The sequence below is a fragment of the Melospiza georgiana genome, chromosome 8 (genome assembly GCF_028018845.1).
Source record: "Melospiza georgiana isolate bMelGeo1 chromosome 8, bMelGeo1.pri, whole genome shotgun sequence".
Taxonomy (NCBI): domain Eukaryota; kingdom Metazoa; phylum Chordata; class Aves; order Passeriformes; family Passerellidae; genus Melospiza; species Melospiza georgiana.
Window position 1 is genome coordinate 34,116,594 of NC_080437.1, and position 17,872 is coordinate 34,134,465.

The 17,872-nt window shown below is 49.8% G+C and overlaps 1 protein-coding gene across 2 annotated transcripts in view; it reads right to left on the minus strand.

Annotated features, from left to right (window-relative positions):
* Positions 1–1,688: 1,688 nt before the first annotated feature.
* Positions 1,689–17,872, minus strand: part of FAM53B (family with sequence similarity 53 member B) — a 41,980-nt gene continuing 25,796 nt past the window's right edge. For both annotated transcript variants that reach the window (XM_058028950.1, XM_058028949.1), the window contains exons 4-5: positions 16,460–17,154; positions 1,689–2,010 (exon numbers count right to left, since the gene is read on the minus strand). In XM_058028950.1, the coding sequence (XP_057884933.1) occupies positions 1,702–2,010; positions 16,460–17,154 (1,004 nt within the window). In that variant the 3' untranslated portion in view covers positions 1,689–1,701. The remainder of the gene's footprint in view (positions 2,011–16,459; positions 17,155–17,872) is intronic.

Genomic DNA, 17,872 nt, shown 5'->3' on the forward strand with positions numbered 1-17,872 from the left:
CAGGATATATTTTTTTCTAAGTGATGCATAAAGTGACACTTTAAAAGAGCTGGAGGGTTCTCCAAAATGAAAAGACATCCCTGTCATCCCCTCCCTGGATATCTGGGGCTTGTCCTGCTTGCCTGGAGGGAGTGGGCACAGCCACAGCCACCAGCAAAACCTCAGCAGTGCCAGGACAGGGGTAACAACCAATGGGTTCCACTGTGGTGGGAGATGCCACACACATCCCAAACCACTGTGGAAAAAAGTGCACTAACATAACCAGAAATGATGAATGAAACCTGTACCAGCAGCTCTCTGCCTTTCTGAATTATGGACCCTCAAGGCATTGCCAGTGGGGCTGCTGAACCCCATTAAAAATGTCCTGTCTTCAGCTGCTCTTGGTATCAATGATTTTTTTCCTTTCTCAGGTTTGCAAAGCTCAGGAAGTGACCCCTGAGCTTGAAGGAACCAGCAGAAGGAATCCAGAAGATGCTGGAAGATATTTGTACAGCTTTCCTAGAGCTTTCAACAAACAAACAAATAATAAAAAAAAAAAAAAAACACCAGAGGGAGAAAAAAGAAATATGTGTCCTTCTAAACCTGTTAGCAAGTGGACAGCTTATTTTTAGCAAAGAGAATTCATATTGTACAAACATAATGGTCACCACTTTATCTGTGCTTTAAAAAGGCACAGGAAGAGGAAAAGCTTTCAGTGCTGCTACCTGGATTTTCAGCCTTTTTCCAGCTGACTTTGTCAAGTAACCCCTCCACAACGTGCCTCGGGCAGGCAGCCCTTCACAGTAAAGCCAAAAAAAATGGTGGCAGCCATGCCCTGGGTATCAAAGTGGGCACAGCTGCTGGTAAATGGGTAAACAGCCCAGCCCTGCTCAAAACAGGGTGTTGGGAACCCAAATGAGGGTGGCACAGAGCCTGAGTAGGGTTTTTTTCCCAAAAGAGTTGAGAGAGGGGGGCTTGGAAGGAAAAAAATAGGGAAGGAAGGCATTTGAGCATCCTCGTTCAACGCCCAGCAAGCGCTGCTGCGGATGCCGCCCCACATGGGCCAGGGATCTGTTTAATTCCTCATCAGGAAAAGGAAAACTAAAAATAAAGGAGTAAAAATCCAGCTCTTGCCATTATTAAATTTAAGCAAAACACTTCACTTGTGATTTCCTCCTCACGGCACTGCCAGGGACATGGGGAGCGAGGGGGTGCTGGGGCCACAGGGGATGTGGCCGGAGGAAAGGAACCGTGGTCACCCCAGTGCCACCAGCCAGTGCTCGCTTTGCAAATCTCAATATTCTGCTTTGTCCCCCTTTCTCCAGCCCCAGGGGTGGTGGTTTCTCCTTTCTGAACTAGCACAGGTGGAATCTGTGGGAGCATGGCCAGCTCCATCACTCCACCCCTATCCTGGCAAAAGCCATTTTCTCATGGATTCTGAGTTTTTTGGCGATCCCTGTGCCTGGTTTCCCCGTGGGACAGGCACTTTCCTCGGCCTGGCTGATCTCTGGCTACAGTAGTTACAAAGAATTTCAAGATTTACACACGCATGCACACGAATTCCTCTAAATACCTGATGAAATTTTGGCAAAGCTGCTTGGTCCCCTCCAGCTGGCAGGAGGGGAGCAGTGACAGGATCCCACAAACTCGCCGCCAGCCAGGAGCCCTCCCTGGCCCTGCTGGCAGCCCTCAGCGCCCAGGGCGGGCAGAGCTGCTCCCTCCTCAGTTGTTCTCGATCTGCTCGATGTCTAGCTCGCCATCCAGCTGGAAGAGGCTCTCGGTGCTCCTCCATGCCGCCCTGTGCTCCTCCTTGGCCGTGCCCTCCTCCTCCTCCTCACAGGACAGGTCGTCCCTGCTGGCGCGGTGCTCACAGGGCCGGGCCTGGGCCGGCTCCGGGACCGGGGTGCAGGCCGGGGTCCGGCCCGGCATCACCTCGGGGGCCGCCGCCCATGTCTGAGGGCCCGGCAGCCGCTGGGAGCCGTCCTCGGCCGTGCTGCTGAGGCAGGTGAGGCTGTTGAAAGTCTGGCGGTTCTGCAGAGGAAGGGGAGAGAGGCAGCTGAGGTGGAGACCGAGATAATCCGGTCCGATAACCCGATGAGCCAGGAGTGTTCCCGACCCCAAACCCGAGCTCCCTCAGCCCAACAAAAAACAAGCAGAGCAGCAGGAACACTCAGCAGGTCCTCAGGAGATGGAGAGATGCTGCAACACTCCATCTCCCCATCCATGGCAGGTCCTGTGGCCCCCCTGCCCCTGCAAAAAGCAACAGGATCAAAACGACCCCCATCCTGCTCTGGGGTCCCATCACCATCTCCGCCCTATGCATCGCCCAGTTCCACTTGTGAGGCAGAACAGAGCTCACCAAAAATGAATGAACATTTCCAATAACTCCCCTTATTAACCAAGAAAAACTTCAGCACTTTCTTTCAATAGCTGAAAGCTTATATCCTGCTAAACCCTCCTCTGTGATGGCTCATGTCTGTTCCTGTTCCCCTCACTAAAGACCAGGCGAGCACAGTTGTCTGTTCCCCGAGTCTCCATGCCTGGTTACCTTGGCCAGAAACCTGATTGAGTTTATGCACTGTCACGCCTTCTAAACAGTTTCAAGCTCTGAGAATGACAAGGAGCATGCAGGCATTCCAAACCCTCTGGAGCAGAGCACACAGAACCTCCCAGGGATGCAGCCTGGCCACGAGCGTGCTCACCTGCCAGGGAATGCCTTTAGCCCGGGCTGGTTTTTAAAAGAACAAACTAAACCCTCATGACTGAGTGTCAATGGAAATAACGAGGCCATGCCAGTGCCAGAGTGTGTGCACTGAGCAGGAGGAGGCTGAGGAGGATCTCAGCAGCTTGTGGAGCCTCTCACCAAGCCAGTGAGTGATGGAGCGTTCACTTCTCAGACATTTGTTCTGGACACACCCCATGGGATAGGCCTGAATGGGAATTCCATAAATCCCTGGGAGGAAGGCAGCCCTGTCACTAGCTAGAAATGTTCATCTGTTACCAGTCAGTTTTTCATGACAAGAAAGAAAAACTTTCAGGAGAGTATCCAGAGGGAGGAATGGAGCAAGGGAAGGATCTGGAGCACCAGGAGTAGCTGAGGGAGCCAGGAGAACTTCAGTACCCAACAGAGCATTGGTGACACAGAGTGACAGGGCTGCTGCCTCTATCTGCTCTGGCTGGCCCAATTCAGGATCAAACACACAGCCTGAGACACAACCTTGCTCCAAAGCATCCCCACTGGCATTCCCAAGGAATTAGGCACGTTTGCTTGAAGGTTTTTTCATTCAAATCCAGGTGAGCTGGGAGAAACTCCACCACAACAAATTACCCCAGGCTGTAAACAAAGGAAGATCACCCATTTACAGAGACCCTAAGGGAGATGCAGGGGCTCTGCGTGACACTCCAATCAGTTCTTTACAAAGCAAAGGGCCTTGTGCTGAGTTGGACCCATGGACCAGTGGCTTTGGGTGCTCCTCTACCCCATGCACATGGTAAAAAGAGTCATTGCAGAGGCTGCTCTATCTAAACAGAGAAGTTCCTGCTGCCCCAGGAGGAGTTGGCCACTGCCCAAGCCGGGGGAAGCTTCATTTCACATGGCCTTCAGTCTCTGAAACCTTCAAAAACCCACAAACCCCAAGCCCATGTGAAAAAAAGGACATTTGTTCTCTAAGTATGCAATTGCACCCAGCCTTCACATCATCCTGGTCATATTTTTTTTTAATCCCAACCATGCCTCTGTCTTCTGGGTGCTGAGCATGCAGCAGCTTCAAGCAGAGAGCTGCACACTGTGGTTAATGGACAACTCATAATTACCACGGCAGAAGGCCCAAGGACATAGTAGAAATATTTTCTAAGCACTTCACAAAATTTGCAAGCATATTTCCAACAGTGATTTAGGCACTTGAACAGCCTAGGTCTCCTGAAAGTCAACAGCCCTCTCAGAAGTGCAAATCCCTTCTACAAACAAAACTCTGGCACTTTTGGGAATGTTAATTTTTTTCCTTCTTAATCGAGCTCATCTCCTGGATCAGGCCTTTCCCAGGATTTGGTACCCAGGTGTGGACATGCTGGGCTGCTACAGGTGGGATAGAGCATCCTCAGAGGGTGGGAGAGGAGATGAGTGATTCCTGTGGTGGTGGATGAAGGAGGATGAAGACTGGAGAGTAACTCAACACACTGACAGCACATTCTTCCCATCCAAAAGAAAAACATTTCCAAGCTCGGACAACATCTCAGGGAACAGCCATGAAGTTATTTGACTTCCAGGGAAATTTTGCATTTTATGGGACTTGGGCAACCAAGCCAACAGGCTCATTTTCCCTGCTCAAATCCACACACACTGCAACCCTTGGAGTCATTCCAAGAGAATGCAAGAGGATGGAAAACCCCTTCTGATGGTCCTGGTGCTGCAGCAGCTGCTGGTGGAGGAAGGCCACGTGCAGAAGGTGCTCTCTGGGCAGAGATGCTCCCCCTGAGGCAGGTTTGACAGCTCAGAAAGCAAGTTTTCACAGTATTGTCTGCCAAAAAAATGCCACAGCTCACCTTGCCAGTGGCTGGGGTCAGGAGGGTCCCCCCAGGATGGTGATCACCAAGCCAGCATTCCATGGGTGGATTCCAGCAGTGGTGGATCAGCCTCCACCATCAATGCACTGTCTGTCTGCAGCCCTTCCAGAGTTCTTTGCTCATTTTTTATTTATGGGGTGAAATTAGCACGTGCTGAGGTGCTGAGCTGGAGAAACCAGGCAGTCAAGTCCTCTATTGAAGCCAGCAAAGAGCAGGTTTGGTGGCACAATGTGGTGATTGTTCCCCTTGGCCAGGCAGTTCTGGGCCCCTTTGAGCCTCTCCACAGCCTTGGCCTCCAGTGCCAGACAAAAAGGGGTATCAGGCACCCCAAATCCTGCTGCTCTCACGGAAACTGGGGGAATCCAGCACAGATGGATTTTGAGAGATGTTTCTGGCCATCCTGACTTCACCCAGCAAGCGCCTGTAACGCACCTTACACCAAAACCACATTTACTGACCACAAGGAGCCATTTTTGACCATTTGAGGTGCTGGTTTTTCTTCCCCCAACCCTTCCCAAAGCTGCCTTAATCCAGCACGCTGGGCAAGCCCTCAGAGAGAAAATGAGGTGTTGCTGGTGGGAGTAGTTGAAAAATCATCTAAAAATACATAAATAGGAAATTCTTGGTCACTTGGAATAAGGTGCAGGGTTGCTCCAGATCAACTGGTGAGCAAACTGAGGCTATTTCTCCTTCCCACAGGGTCTTGTGATGCTCCACACTGTGCAGGGACCAAGGCTACCATCAGAGAAGGTTGCAGGAAGCCACTCACCCCTCACAACCATCCTTCTCCTCAGGTTTTCCCTCCCCATCAGGGATGGGGCTGTTGGATGCAGAGCCCCAACAACAAGCTGGAGAAATCCCTCAGCAACGTTCCCCTGTCTGATTTTCCCATGCTGAAACACCCAGCTGTGAGCTCTTCCCAAAACACATCCCTGCAAACGTGGTGGCTCTACCAGAACAAACATCAGCAGGACTGTGATCACGGTGGGGATCACAGCTTTGGCTCAAACACCTTTATTTTCTTTTTTCCCCTCACCCTGCCAGGTGATTGCCACAATTTCCCCAAAAAGGTGTAACACTACAAGCTGTCAGCAGCACGAGCCCTACCTCCCAAGCTGTCATCACCTCCTGTTAGCACACTGGGCTACAGTTGCTTCAGAAAGCTGAAAATAAGGCAGTGCCAGAAGGGAAGGGGGAAGCGGGCAGTGATCTCCATGTGGGAATGATGAGCCTCTGCCAGCCCTCCCGAGCCAGCAAAGTCACCTCCACTGGGGGATTCTCTGCCTGGCTCAGGTTTAAATCACTCTCTGAGGCAAACATCTCCTGTAGAACACCTCCAGCCTGCGTTGTTATCTTTATATCGTTATAATAAATGCTTTGGTTGTTTCATCACGGTAAATCCTGCTTGGTGTTTGTGCCAGGGAAAGCGCTCATCCGTGCTGCTGAGGAGGAGGGAGAGGTGCTTGAGACTGAAAAAATGAGACTGGAAAATGGGTTTGAGTTGGTTTTTAAACTCTGCAGAACTTCATGATGGCAGCTGCTGTGATTTGGGCCGTGCACATGCACACAAACACATCACTGGGGTTCAAAGCTCTGCACTGCCTTTGAGGCACCCACAATCTTCTCCAACTCCATGCCCAGGCTGGTTTCCTGGGGAGTGGAGATGGAAGGGACATGGGGAGGGAGCTGCAGCAAGCATGGCTTAATCCTGAGGCTCCAATAACCAATTCTCCTCTTTGTAACAAAGGAGCATCTGAGCAGCTTTGCCAGCAGGTCCATCACACTCTCAGTGATGCCCCAGTCTCACCAGCACACACCTTGCTGCAGTCTGGCCACCCCAAAAAGAGGGACACACATCCACCTTGCCACAAGGAGCACTGGTGACCATTGCCCCATGTGGCTTCCAAAATCAACATTGCCTCTGGGGGAAGGTCGGGGGGCTTGCACTGACCCTGTACTCCCACAGAAGTGTTTCACTCCTCAGAGTGATGAAGTTCTCTGAATTCATCAATCCTCTGAGTGCTGAAGTGTTGGGAAAGAAATGCTGGAATAGCTGAGGAAGTTAAACACGGGAGGCAGTGATGGGGGTGTGAGAAGCAGAAGGAGGCCATGGGCCTGGTGCAGAGCAGAGCTGGGTTAGGCACAGTGCTGCCATGTCAGGGAGCTCAAACTCAGGTGCTGCTCTATTTTCTTTTAAAATTGGATCTGTGGAGGCATTGAGTAGTTCACAGGCAGCCCCACAGCCTCCACCAGGCCAAGGTTCTACAGAACCTTGCAGCAGCATCCCAGAGCAGGGGGTGGCTCCCTGCCCTGCCCACAGTGGATACCACATCTCTGCCCTGGTCTTCAGGGTCTGCCTTCCCAGCCTTTCCCTTCTCACTCACTAAACCTTTACTCAGCCCTAATCCTCATTTTGCAACAGGCACCATTGGTGCATTCAAAGTTTTAGCAGATAATTTTGCTTTAATTCTGTTTGGTGTGAAAACCAGCTTTCAGGAGCAGGCTCAGAAATGTCTGTTATCCTTCCAAGCCACTTCAGACCACAGTATTAAACAAACAAAAGCAAAAAAGCAACAAGGAGGCTTTAAGCCATTAGTTCTGATGCTGCCCTCGGAGCAGTGGAGATAATTTGGGTTTACTCACAGCTCTACTCTGTCTCTGGAGTATGTATCTGTCTCATTGACCCTGAGGATGTTCAGGGAGATTCCACAAGTGCAAAAGCAAAAGCTGATGTGTGACCCACCAGTGGGAATCCCTCTGGTGCTACAGAGCCCCAGGGAGAGGCTGGAGAGACAAATCCCAGCAATCACAGAGAAATCCAGCAATGCAGGGAATCAGAGAGTAGTGAAACCCACTCTGGGGCTCCACTGTCCCACCTGAGCACAGCATCCCACAGCATCCACAGCCTCCCACAGCATCCCACAGCATCCCACAGCATCCACAGCATCTCAGAGCATCTCACAGCATCCACAGCATCCACAGCATCCACAGCATCCACAGCATCCCAGAGCATCCACAGCATCCACAGCATCCACAGCATCCACAGCATCCCACAGCATCCACAGCATCCACAGCATCCCAGAGCATCCCAGAGCATCCACAGCATCTCAGAGCATCTCACAGCATCCACAGCATCCACAGCATCCACAGCATCCACAGCATCCACAGCATCCCACAGCATCCACAGCATCCACAGCATCCCAGAGCATCCCAGAGCATCCACAGCATCCCAGAGCATCCACAGCATCCCAGAGCATCCCAGAGCATCCACAGCATCCCAGAGCATCCACAGCATCCTCAGCATCCACAGCATCCACAGCATCCAGAGCATTCCACAGCATCCCACATGTGGGGACCCAGGCCCAGCACACCCTCCCAACCCTTTCCTATCCATAACAATAATTGGAGGAAACCCTCATTTCCTGCCAAGAACAAATATTTTCCCTAACAGACACCAAACCCTTTGCTATGAGCTGGAAAAATCCATTTGCTCAGACAGGTCATTAGGGATCACTGTATTTATTTATTTACAGGTTGCCCTTCACAGGTTTTCACCTCTGCCTCCTTCTCTGCATTCTCTGGGGATCCAGATCCCTTGAGCACTGCAGGTCCTGTTAGAGCCCTGAGAATTGAAAACTTTCTGTACTAACAGACTCTAACCTGCAACAAAACACTAGATTTCCTCCAAAGCCATAGAGTAAACTTCCAAAATTAATTAATAACACTATGATTAAAAGTGTATAATTTAATTAGAAGAATATAATTGCACTAAATAGAAAACTTAAAGTTTTAAATTATATTAATATATATAAAAGTAAAATAAAAAATTTAAGACAATAACTACTCTTTCTTCTTTACCTTCTTCTTCACTTTCTTCTTCATAAGTTTAAATAATAATTTATAATTAAACAAAAAAATCCACATTACAAACTTCAAATAATTATTAAATTAAAATTAAAATAGTTTAAGTATCATTTATTAGTTAAATAATTTAACTTTAAAAACCTTATATAAAAATAGCTATTTTCTAGCTTATTAATAAAATACTAAAAAAAAATCGCAACTCATAAATAAAAATAATAAGCATCTAAACCTACAAAATACCATCTCTAACACTAACAAAAATTTAAAAAAAACCAAAAGCCAACAAGGCCCCTCCTGCCAAGGCACTCAGCAGTGCCAGGAGCCCAGTGGGGACAGTGGCAGGGCTGCTCTCCCACTGGTGGCTTTGCAGTGCCATGGATTTCAGTGGAAAAACCTGAGCCTGACCTGTCCCCAGAGCTGCCAAAACCCCAGGATTTGGAGTGGCTCATCTTTGGGGAAATTCAGTGATTTGACTTGTCCCAGGGTAGGATGAAACATCACTAATATGGAATTATTTTTTTTTTTTCTCAGCCCCTATTCCATTTCCGTACCTCATAATTTTCAGCACAGATGTAACATTTCTGTTGTGCCGCTGTGGTTCTCACTTCAGGGCCTAAATGATAAGGCAGGACCTTATAAAAATTAAAACCAAACTTCATGTCACTGTTTCTGCAGTAGTGAAAAGAGAATACCAGCAAATAAAGGGATAAAATAACATTGTGGATGACCAAAAATCCAGAGTGTGTGGCACCTGCACCCACTGCCCCCACCTGCCAAGACCTCCTGCAAATCCAATGCAGACTTTAAATACACCTCATTTTTCTGTCACAGCCTCAGCCTCAGGCTAACCCTGAGCATCTTTGTCTGGAAAGGAAAAATGAAGGGCCCTTACTTATTTATTATTTACTTATTTAGCACCATTTCCTGAAATGCTTTGCCTTCCTCAAATGCTTTGGGAGGTTTTTGCAAGGAAGTGGTTCCAAGTAACTCCCACTACCTCCTAGAGTGCTGGGGTTTTTTTGTAAACCATCATCAAAAATCCCTTTTGGCTTTTTTGAGCCAAAATGCCACTTTGGAGCATGCTGACTCCTTCAGGACTGAATCCCTGTGCTTTCCAAAAGCTGCTTTTTGGAGTCACAGAGCACACACAAGCCTGGGGATGGAGGGTTAATGAGCACGTGGTGAATCAGATGTGCATCCTCGGGATACAATTGGATTTTGTCCATCTTTGGGACAGACACTGCCAAGCTTTGTTTGTGTTCCCAGCCCTGTCCTCCCATGTGAGTGCAGCACTCAGCTCTGCATCCCTGGGCCTTGTGGTAGAGCTGGGAGCAGGGGATGGAGGATGGAGACAAGGGCAGGAGATCCAGCCAGGAGCAGGAGATGGAATGGGATGAAACTGGGAGAGACCTTGGAGCCCCCTCCTGTGCCTGAGGGTGCTGAACTGGAGCTGGAGAGGGACTTTAGTGACAGGATAAGGGGGAATGCTTTAAGGGCAGGGTTAAATGGGATTTTGGGAAGGAATCCTTCCCTGTGAGGGTGGGAGGCTCTGGCACAGGGTGCCCAGAGAAGTTGTGGCTGCCCTGGATCCCTGGAAGTGTCCAAGGCAAGGCTGGACTTTTGGGGCTTGGAGCCACATGGAATAGTGGAAGGCGTCCCTCCCACCTTCAAACCAGTTTCTTTTGATCCTCACCCAAAGGCTTTTTCCCACCAAGCCACAAACTGACCTTTGCAGACTCTCATTCCTGTTTATTTAAAAAACACTGGGGCTTGCAAGCTGGAATCTCTCTCAGAAGTTACATCAATAGCAAACTATTTCCTGGGATACGTATGGAATTTAAAACCTCCAGTTTTTTGCCTATCACTGCATTTGGAAATATTTGTCACCGGCTCAAGTAGGTCCTGACGCCAACCAAGATCACTGCCACCTCTCCTGCCCTCTCCAGCAAGCCTGAAAGGTGCCAAAATTTAAACAGAAAATCTTCTTATGTGAAAATTAGAGATTTTTACCCCTCAAGGGAAAACTTGGGTGCTCAGAGAGGAGAGGTCCCTTCTCCCACCCTGCAGTTTGAAATTTCTTCCCACTCAGTGCCAAGACCAGCCTGAATCATTTCAAACTGGCGAGCTGCTTGTTTCAGCCCTGGGAGTGTACAAACTCCTTTGTGCCTGCATCCTCATGGAAACTGCCAGCATTCCTAAGTTTGGAAGGGAAAACAAGGCAGAGGGGCCAGCCAGGCTCCCAACCACCACAAGCATTACACTCTGAGCTGTATCTGGACACCCTCTGGATCTCCAGCCCAGGCTGGAGCTGATTTTAACTGATTTTAGCTGCAAAGCACAAGGAACACACATCCTCATTTCAGGGGATGCTCCTGTGATCCCTGGTGCAGATGACTCCATCCTCTGAAGGCACGTGCTCCTGGCAGGGCAGTGAAGTCACCCATGAAAGGCTCTGTCTGTCCAGGGAACAACGTCAATGGTCCCCTTGTGCCCAGACCCTTCCCACAACAGGCACAAAGTCCTCTCTGTAGCTCACCCTCAGCAGGCACACCCAGGGCTTCACCCTCACCTCCTCCTCAGCTGTGCGCACTGCTGCCAGCACCCATCCCTCACAGAGAAGAAATTGTGAAGTCATGACCACGAGATGCTCTCCATAAGCCATGGAGATGCAGAGCAATATTGTATTTTAATTGCTTTGTTTATTCTAGAGTACTAGTCGCTGTCTCATACACTGCAAACATTGCATAATTACAGAGCTTCACAGAGGAGAAATGCTTTGACAGCTGCCTGGGAATCCTCAGTGTTCATGGGTACAACCTTTGTAGAAAATTAAATGGATTTTAGAGAAAACTCAGGAGGAAAAGACCGGGAGTACAACATTTGTTGAGACAGATGTAGTTCTTCAAACTGCAACTTCTCTGAAGGCTCACAGAGGGACTAAAACCTTGAAGAGCAATCAGAAATGGGGCAAAAGAGCCACCTCCAAGCCTTCATTTGCTACCAATACATAGATTCTACAGCTGGGAGGAACCAGTATCTCATCACATCTGACAATTCCTGTCAGCAGTGCAAAGCCTTACATGCCACTGAGATATTTGTGCCTTTCTTTTCAGGGAAAGTTGTATTTTCAAACTCTCCAGCACCACCCTCCATTTCCAGCCAGGGCTACTCCTGTCTGGGGTTTGTGCTGCAGGGAACATGGCTGGGTTGAACAAATACATATATACATGAGAAAATTAGAAAAATAGAATGGTTTGACTTGGAAGGAACTTCAAAGACCATCACATTCCAACTCTGACTTGGGCATGGACACTTTCTTCTAGACCAGGCTGCTCCAAGCTGTATCTAGCCTGGCCTTAAACATTTAAATATATATGTATAAACATATATCTATAAAAACACAGATATAAAAATAAATTACCCATTTAAAAACCACATCTGTATAAAGGATAGCTGTGTTTGGAACCATCCTAACACAAATTGAAATCTCTCCGTGACCACCACATCAAAATTTCAGACAGCAGGAAGCAGAATGGGGAAGAGATAGCGAGGGCTTGCGTGGCCACAGCTGGGGATTATTGCAAATTCCCACTGAGGGTGGCAGTCCCTGGTGTGGGAGATGTGTCATGTGTCCCCTGCAGCTGCCCAGAGCCTGTGTGAAGGAAGGCAATTGCACACACCAAGATCAGGGCTGGCCTATGGCTCAGCTTCCCGTCAATGACTCAGCCAAGCCACCAAACCCAATGTTTGTGCTGCCACGAGATGTTTCAGTACACAATGCCTGAGATCCCAGGAAATGTTCACACCAGGATGTCAGAAAGCAGCAGATGTGGAGGTGGGACGTGCCAAGTTCCTCTGGAGAAGAATCCACCAGACCACGGGGGAGGAAAACCCAGCGGGTATCTCTCCACCACACAGCATCCCTGGCAGAGTGTGGTTTTATTTTAGAAAATCCATCTTCTCACCTAATTCACCCAGATGCTTCTCTGAGTGACTTGCAAAGGGTAAAACCACTCATTCCTGCCAAAATCAGCCCAGCTGGGAGGACTCCTGGGGTCTAAGAAACCTCCTCTCACCTTTGTGACACTTTTAATTTCCTGTTTATTTTAGATGCACCCACATCAGAAAAAGGAAAACCAGCTCTTTGAAAAACCTCCTAATTCATGGAAAAATCTGATCCCAACCATTTCTGACCTGGCCTGCACCTACAGACACAGTCCCAGGGGCTGTGAGGCCAAGAGCACTGTGCTGGGAAGGAGAGCAAGCCGTGAGGAGATTCATTACCACTCTGCCAGAACAACAGCTGGGCTCAGGGAGGTGGGATGTGCCCTCCTTGGGCTTGTGCTTCATGTGGAAAGGAGGAATAAAAGCTGAGGGTGGAAAGCAAGCCCAAACCCTATGCTGAAATGAGAGGATGGTTCATATCCTCATGTTGAGGAAGTCAGAGATGCCAGGCCAGGCACCCAAACTCTCCTTGACTTGAGTGAAGATAGAAACCAGCTTCTTCCCACCTCACCTGCTTCTGGGCTTGGATAATTAAATGACACCTCATTGTCACCCACTCATCTAAGACCCCCCTGATCACTCCCAGTTTGAAGGCAAAGAAGCACAAGGCAAAGAGTTCATGTGCATTTAAAGGGAGCAGAAGGATTGTCCTGGTGCCTGTGGCTTTTTAAAATTGTTGCTATTTCAATGACAACCATGTGCAGGGTTTGGTTTCTGCCCAAAGTTGAAGCCTGTCTGGTTTGGTGTCATATGAGCAAGTAATAAAGGGAGGGATATGGGCTCACCTTGCCTCTCTGGGCTATGGGAATTGCAGACAGAAGAGACACAACCAGGATTTTGAGGAATGAAAGGCAATATTTTCCTAAGTATTCTCCCTGCCAGCTTAACTTCAACATTTAGTTTTCTCTCTTAATTAGCCCAGTTATGTAGCCATGTAATTGCTTCCAGGAGCGGCTCCCTCCCCTCCTGCCTGGCCTAAATATCCCTCCCAGTATGAAGAAAACATTTCTTTCAGGTCAAATTATTTTTATTTTGATTATGGTACCAGGTTTCAGGCCTACAAACACACGTGGTTACCAGCACAAGTGAAAAATTAACCAATCTGCTGCCAGAGCCAGATGCTGATTCAGTACCCAGCACCTCAAAGCTCAGTTCCCACTTTGACAACAGCGCTCAGGGACTCAGGGAAAACCCTATGTCTCAGTTTCCCCATCTGAAAAGTGAGTACTTTGTGGATATTTGGAAAGTCCATTCTGGACACTTTGGCTGTCCTTTGCTTTGCCCACTGCACACGAGGTGTTTCTATCCCATACAAACCCAGACTTGAGCACGCATGCAGCCAAACAGACACTTGTCATTATTTCAGCTCTTCCTCTGAAATCACCCAATTTTGCATCTCCTGGGCTGGAAGCATTAAAAGCAGCCTGGGAGATGCCCAAATGTGCAGAGTTTTCTCGAGCACATTTATTCCCCACCAGGAATTAGTTGGTTTTCCTGGCTTTCCCATCCCAGGGAGGGCTCTGACCGTGCCCCACCAAAGGCAAGAATGCTCCCCGTGACTTGCCTCATCCTGCTCGTCCCTCTGTGCCAGTCCTCCCACGCCAAGAGCTGCCTGCCAGTGCTGCTCTCCACAAGCTCTCAGCTCTGAAACCCTGGCCCTTGCACAGCTCTGCTTTCACAGAATCACAAAGTTGGAAGAGACCTTCAAGATCATCGAGCCCAACCCCTTTCTTCCCACTCTGCTCCAGCCCTGCCGCCCCACACCCAGCAGCACAGCCCTGCCTTGGGGATTCACCCGCTGCCACGGGCACCTGAGCCTGGCTGGGTTTCCTGCCTGGAAACTGAAAATATCCATGGGAGCTGCTTGGACTGGGTCCCACTGGGGAGTTCCTTAGTGATGCTGTTGTTGGTTGTTGGTTGTAGCAACCGCCGGGCGTTCGGCAGCGGCTCCGGCCACCCAGCCTGGAGCAGAGGGACGGCAGGGGCTGGGAGAGGGGCTGCCCACGGACATTAGGAGAGATGCTGAACCAGGCAACCCCTTCCCCATTCCCACAGAGCTTGTGCCACACAGTGTGGAGCTTCTGAGCCTTTCCTTGTGGTATCACTTCTCCCAGAGGTTGAACCACCCCAACACTGAGCGTTCAGGCATTGCTTTCTCACTTTGGAAGGTGTTTTGATGTGGGGGACAGCAGCCAGAGAAAACACAACTGTTCCTCAAGCTGAGGGTTTTCCAGGAACATGGACTGAGCTGCTTTTGGACATCCAAGTGATTGGATTTTTTGTCATCTTTGGATCACCCACCCATGTCAAAGCCATGGCCATCCAAATTATAAACATGTGCCTGGCCTCAGCATCCATTGGAGGGGAAGGGAAGCTCCTGCTGACCCTCGGGATCTCCTAGGCCAAGCCCATTTTTTCAAATCAGCCAACAAACATTGGGCTGATGCAAGGGAGAAGCTGCCTCAGAACATCCTCACAGGGCAACAAAGGTCTGTCCAGCCAGAGCCTGGACAGTCTCCTCCTTCCCTTCCATCATACCAGAAAACCACAGAATGGTCTGGACTGAAAGGGTCCCTAAAGCCCATCTCATTCCACCCTCTGCCATGGACAGGAACGCCTTCCACTAGATTTGGTTGTCCCAAGCCCCGTCCAACGAGGCCTTGAACACTTCCAGGGAAGTGAAATGATGCTTGTCTGCTTGTACAGAGAGAACCAGAGGGCAGTTGTGCTATTCCACCCTGTGGATAGTAAAGTATAACAACCCATGTATGTGGTTTTGACTGTCCATCCAGTTTACTATCTAATAAAATAAGCTTGGCATAATAAATGTTGTTGCTGTGATTTATGAAAAGACAAGAGCAATCCTCATGTTTTTTGCCTGATCTCACCCAAATATGTGACTTCTTCACCCTTTTTATCTTCCAAGCTCCTCTGGAGGAGAAAAAGATGATCTCTTCCTCCAATACCGCTACACTCCTTCAAACACCCACTGCACTGCAAAGCCCAGAACACCATAAAATATCATGTTCTTGTAAGAGGAAAATGCACACACAATGTTGGATCTCACCCATATGGTGAATTTCTCCCAGCAGTTTCCCTGCAGAAAACAAGGGGATGCCTTGCACCATACAGGCTTTGCTGGCCCCAGCACTACAAAAACCCTTTAGGGCAGACACTCCCAACACAGGTGACTCTGGGATGAAGCACTGCAAGTGATCCCATGGAACTGAAACCATGGGGGAATTTTTAAGGCCAGCAGAATGTGACAGCCCACCCTGGGATGTGGCCAGGGCACCCCGGCTCCCACAGTGAGAGCCCTGGGGCCTTCACACCCCGCATTATCTCCATTCCTCACTGAGCTGACGTGTCATTGACTTTGTGACTGAAAACTATTGATGTGGGAAATGTCAAATCATAAAACTGCAAGAAATCTTATGAACGTGGAAGGGAAAGGTTGTCCTTCAATGCAGACTCTTGCTCTGTCTCCTATTGATGTCCAGTCATTGGTCCAGCAGGGAGAGGACCAAGGAGCAAAGTCCTCCCTGATTTGTGCTTCAGGTCTGTTATCTGGCTCTGAGCAGCAGATGGAAGAGGGAGGTTGTGCTCTGTGTTTGCAACTGAAAATGAAACATGATAACATCTCTAGAGTGGAAAATTACAGAGCCTAAGCGCAAGTAAAGCCTGTAGCAGTAAGAATTCAACACCTGACAAGCCAAGGCTGGGGGCCTTGGGGTGCTGCCTTCATCTCACCATGGCAGGCCCGAGGCTCCTCTCCCCTGAACTCAAAAACGTGGGGTTTAACATATTCCTGCTCAAAACCCATGTCAGAAGGAAATGACGACACGGTGCACTTGGTGTGCAAAGAGAAGAGAACCGCATGAATTTGCCAAAGAGGTCCATTTAGAAGGGAAGGGGTTACTCTGCCTGGCCAGCAGGATGTGTTTCCCCATAACATCCACATCACACTTCACGCCACCCACCCTGGAGGACGCTGAAGGCTCCTGAGAACACCTGAGCCCCTCACAGGGACAGCCCCACCACCTCTTACCTGGGTCATCTTGGCAAGGTCCAGCGAGGGCCTCTCCTCCTGGACCTCCTCGGGCCTCCTGCGCTTGATGCCCACCTTTTTGTCGTTGAGGACGCAGGGCTGGGAGCGGCTGCGGGCCAGGCCGGCGGCGCGGCGGCCCAGCTCGGGCGTGGAGGCGGGCGTGCTGCAGGCCGAGGGCGCGCCGTACTCCGAGCACGAGAAGCGCTCGTGCGAGCAGGACAGGGACCTCTGGATGTCCACCCTGTCTCCCCCGTGCCCTCCAGCAGCCGATCTCCTGGGCTGCCCGCCGCACAGCGGGTTGGAGCGGGCGGGCAGGCTGAAGCTGGAGCTCCTCTGCATGGTGGCGAAGCCGTTGGAGTAGCGCTGCACGCTGCCGCCGCTGTAGCAGCGCCTCTTCTCCACCGGCGTCCACACCTTGGAGCCCAGGGGCCTCCAGGAGGTCCCACAGCCCGACATCTCATCGGAGAAGGACAGGGAGCGGCACTGGCGCTTGCTGGGAGGGGCGGAGGGGTGGCCGTGGGGGTCGCTGAGGCTCAGCTCCTTGATCAGGTTGGTGACGGAGCAGGTGCCGGCCGTGTCCCTGGGCCAGCGCGAGCCCTCCTCGCCCTTGTCCGACAGGCAGTCCCAGATGCTGGCGCCCGGCTGCTCGAGCTGGAGTGGACATTTCCTGCTGAGATCTCTCCATCTGTCATTTTCTGGTTCAGAAAGGAGAAAAGAAAGGGAAAAAAAAAAACCAAAAAACAACACACACGCACAGGCATTAGCGTTAATTAATTCTGCGACTCGCTTTCTATGTCCATAAACAAAAAGAGTAGCATATGGGACGTTTTCCAGTACAAATTAATTAACTCTTGGAATATGGTTTCCTGAACTGCCAGCAGAGTGGGTTGTGTGGTGTAGATGGAGAGAGAGACAAAGTGACAGTCTCAGCAGGAGCAAAACTGCTAGAAGGAGATAAAAACATGCCTCTGAATATTCCAGGTTGCACTAGCTAAGGGGAATTCAGCAGTGTAAAATGTTGTGGCTATTGGTTATCTCTGTGCTAAATCATGTCTCAGATCTGTGTGGTTTGTCCTGGGCTCCACAACTGACAATTGCCTGAATTTACAGCTGAATTTAAAAAACATGGAATCACGGGATGGCTGAGGTTGGAAAAGCCTTCTGGGATCATTGAGTCCAATCATTAACCCAGCACTGCCAAGGCCACCACTAACCCATGTCCCCAGGGGCCATGTCCACATGGCTTTTAAATTCCTCCAGGGATGGGAACTCCACCACTGCCTAGGCCTCGACAGCCCTTTCCCTAAAATCCAATCTAAACCTCTCTTGGTGCAACTTCAGGCAGTTTCCTCTTGTTTTATTACTTTTTCACCGGGAAGGAATGTCCACCTGGCTGCATCCTCCTGTCAGGGA